Here is a 3,357-nt window from a genome sequence, read left to right as displayed (position 1 = left end):
ACAGTGGCAAATGCTAGTAACATGACGACAGCCAAATTGATGAGGGTCGAGATTGAGTTGATCAAGTGACAGCTAGAACTCACATATGTAGTGATAATTTGATAGTGAGTGATGATATAACGAATGTCAAACGGAGGACCCATGGATGGTAGCCTATTCAGTGAGTAGTCCCAGATGGTATGAGTACACCAATACATGGTGGTTGTAGACCTGCTTCGACCAGATGAAAGGCTGCTATGGCTACTCTCGCAAGTCCTAAACGCTGGGTGGCTGAGACTTTTATATCACTTTGTGGACCTTGCCAGTGACAAACTCATTCATCATCTAGCCTCCCATAGTTACCAGTATTACTGGCTCCCACCGATGTTGTTATCGTCCCAAAAACAGCTGATCTATCGCTGTGAACTGATTGACCAAGCTAGTAAATCAATTTTACTAGCAGAAGCACATTGGCAAAACAGTTACTCCCAATTGTGTCACTCACACCAAGTTGGACATAACGTGTGTGATTTACGTACGTTTGGGATCAAACGCTGGCGTGTGCCAGCAGTGCAAGCAAAGGGAAGAACAAAAGTAGAAAACGCAAAGAAACACAGTTTTGGGTGCCAAAATGTCAAAAAACGGCTGTGTCCTAGCTGATGCTGCGGCATCGAGTTCACAGACAGCGCTGGCCAGATTAGTGAAACAACCAGTGGTTGTATTGTGACAGATTTTATGTATCATTCATGAATATTCTCGCTGTATAAAACATGTTTGTTATTTTAGTTATTGTTTTTGTTATGAACACTTTTCTGACAACAACTGGTTACACTTGCAAGCCTTCAGTATTGTGGAATCACTTCAAACTAACTTTGTCCTAACTTGTTGTGTAACTATAGCAAAAATACCAAATCTATAGTGCAAGAGACAGAAAACGCTTCATCTTCCATTGTTTTTCAAAACAATGCTGGCAGTCAAAGGGTTAAGGTATAGGAGGAAATACGGAAATTGCGGCACAAATCTTAACGGCTCGACCTATGCTCTTAATATTCGTTATACTAGTGTGATGGGCAAGAAACCCATCACCAGTGCGCAGAATTGGAGGTCGCAGGTCCAATAGGCAGTGGGGAAATTGTCAGATATCAGACATTTTTGAAGGACAGGCTAATGGACAAGAGTGAAACTTTTGTTTCAGCGGGCGACCTACCATTTTATCACTTATGAAAGGACCATGAATTATGCTGCTTCACTGACGATGGCAAGAGTAAGTGTCTAGATAACCTTTTGACGCTCAAGAGGAGGTTAAACATGGATTCCTGACTGCCTCAATGCACGTCACAGTGTGTCCATATTCATGGCACATCCCATAATCTAGAAACGCCAATAAGGCCTGGATAGCCGAACACCGTCCAGCACAGATCTCTCTCACAAATAGAGGCCGTAAATCCTACTAGAACAGCAACGCGAATGGTAATCTGATGTGCATGTGGTTCCTAAATCGGCCGCATTGCTTGGTACAGCACTATACTGTACTACTAGTACTACCATACATTAGCACGCGAGCACGCCTACTGCCGCTGACTAGGGTGGCGTGCGGACTATTTACTCTTTACATCTATATACTAATAGTAATAAATACACTAATTACAAAACAAACAAATACAGTGTGTTACTATAGTCTTATAATAGATAGAACTAATAGTATTACTATTACTATTAGTATACTAATACTATTAGTAACAACTAGCCAACTAACTAAACAAAGTACAATTATAGCTAATAAATTATAGTACGTGATACCTAACGACCTGACTAGCTAATTGACCTGACTAGCGTAGCAAGTTACCATGGATAAACAGCTGTAGCGATAGTAAACTAAATAGTACTAGTACTAGTTAGTAATACTGCCCAAGGGCCAAGTTACCATTCATCCAGCGGCGGAAGAGCCGGCTCGTCACCATCATCAGTCAGACGACTCACTCCCCCATCAATATCACCAACTACACAATTTAGCATCGGTTCATACTCATACGGCAGAACCACTCCTTCACACACTTCCAAGTCATCGTTTTCCAAGTCAACAAAGTCATCGTTCTCAGCCATTTCGTAATCACCACAGAAGCGGATGTTCGCATGTGACGTCACACTGTAGTGTTTCCGGAATTACGATTTTTAAAATAGGAAGTCAGAACCCGGTTACATTTTCGTTGAAATAAGCATCAAAAACGCAGGATAAAATTATTAAAGTTGTTTAATATAATATATAAAGATATTTATCTGTCGAAATATGCCTAATATGTAGCTATTTATTTAACTGCGCAACTTGAACTTTAAGGATGTAGCTTGTTTTTGTAGTAGCATCTTCTCATCTTTCATTGGAACTCAGTATCCTGACGTGAAGCACTCGAACGATGTGTGGCACGTTGCAAAAAGAATTGGGGAAGAAGATAATTTCGGTATGTATTCCGAAATACTTCCCAAGTGTCACTAAACTTTACACGCAGTTTTAATTTAAACCTAAATTTCATTATAATGCAGAATAACAATTGCTTTTTGTAGTGCATTAAAAACAGCTACGATGTAATTTCTCAAATAGAATAAATAACTTTACCGGAACTATTGTTACATTTTCTTTTGTGATTGAAGGAGTTACAGCATACCATGGAGAACATTATATTTGTTTGTGAATTTCAGGCAGGACAACAGAAAGGATGCGAATCCTTGCTGAAATGGGCTAGAGACATCATCAACCATTTCTGGTTTACGTGTCAACAAGCGCAGACGTATGCCGAGTTCCTGGTAAGTAGTCTTAAAGTTACCTAGACACTATTTTGAGTTGAATGTTGCTTATTGTTATAGTGCTGAAGTGTCTGGTACACACAAGGGCAAACTTTGGCCCGTGGGCTGGATGCGACCCGCGAAGTACTTTAATCCGGCCCTGGACACTTTATCAGATCAACAATATGTTGGCTAAATCGAAGCAGTTTTACAATTTTAAAACAGTAGTGTACAGTACTTGCCTGTGTGTTCCAAATGTTATGCAATCTTCTTCATGTCTATGGTTTCCCTGCAAATCAGTGCAAATGAATAATTTTCATGTTTCATATCAATTTTGCAATGGTTGGCCCCCGGTTTACTTTCTTCTGTTCAATGTGACCTATGGGACAAAAAGATTGCCCACCCCTGGTCTAGTATCATGCTAGAATACGTTTTAGTTATGGCGAATTTATGATTGCAGAACATATGGAGAAGCTTACTTAACCATGTCGTTAATGAGCACCACTGGATTCTGCCCCATGGGCAAGGAACAAACAAGTGCCAGCATGGACCACTGAATGATGAGCGGGACAAACTGTGGCTGGACAGAAAGTCAGACTA

The 3,357-nt window shown here is 40.4% G+C and overlaps 1 protein-coding gene across 1 annotated transcript in view; it reads right to left on the bottom strand.

Moving 5' to 3' along the window:
* LOC106817880 overlaps positions 1 to 2,132 on the bottom strand; it is a 2,640-nt gene extending 508 nt beyond the window's left edge. The window contains exon 1 of the mRNA XM_014822590.1: positions 1,904 to 2,132. Within this exon, the coding sequence (XP_014678076.1) occupies positions 1,904 to 2,082 (179 nt within the window). The 5' untranslated portion in view covers positions 2,083 to 2,132. The remainder of the gene's footprint in view (positions 1 to 1,903) is intronic.
* Positions 2,133 to 3,357: the final 1,225 nt, after the last annotated feature.

This window comes from Priapulus caudatus, unplaced genomic scaffold (genome assembly GCF_000485595.1).
Source record: "Priapulus caudatus unplaced genomic scaffold, Priapulus_caudatus-5.0.1 Scaffold1904, whole genome shotgun sequence".
NCBI lineage: Eukaryota > Metazoa > Priapulida > Priapulimorpha > Priapulimorphida > Priapulidae > Priapulus > Priapulus caudatus.
Note: the sequence above shows the minus strand (reverse complement) of the source record. Positions and strands in the feature narration are given on the sequence as shown.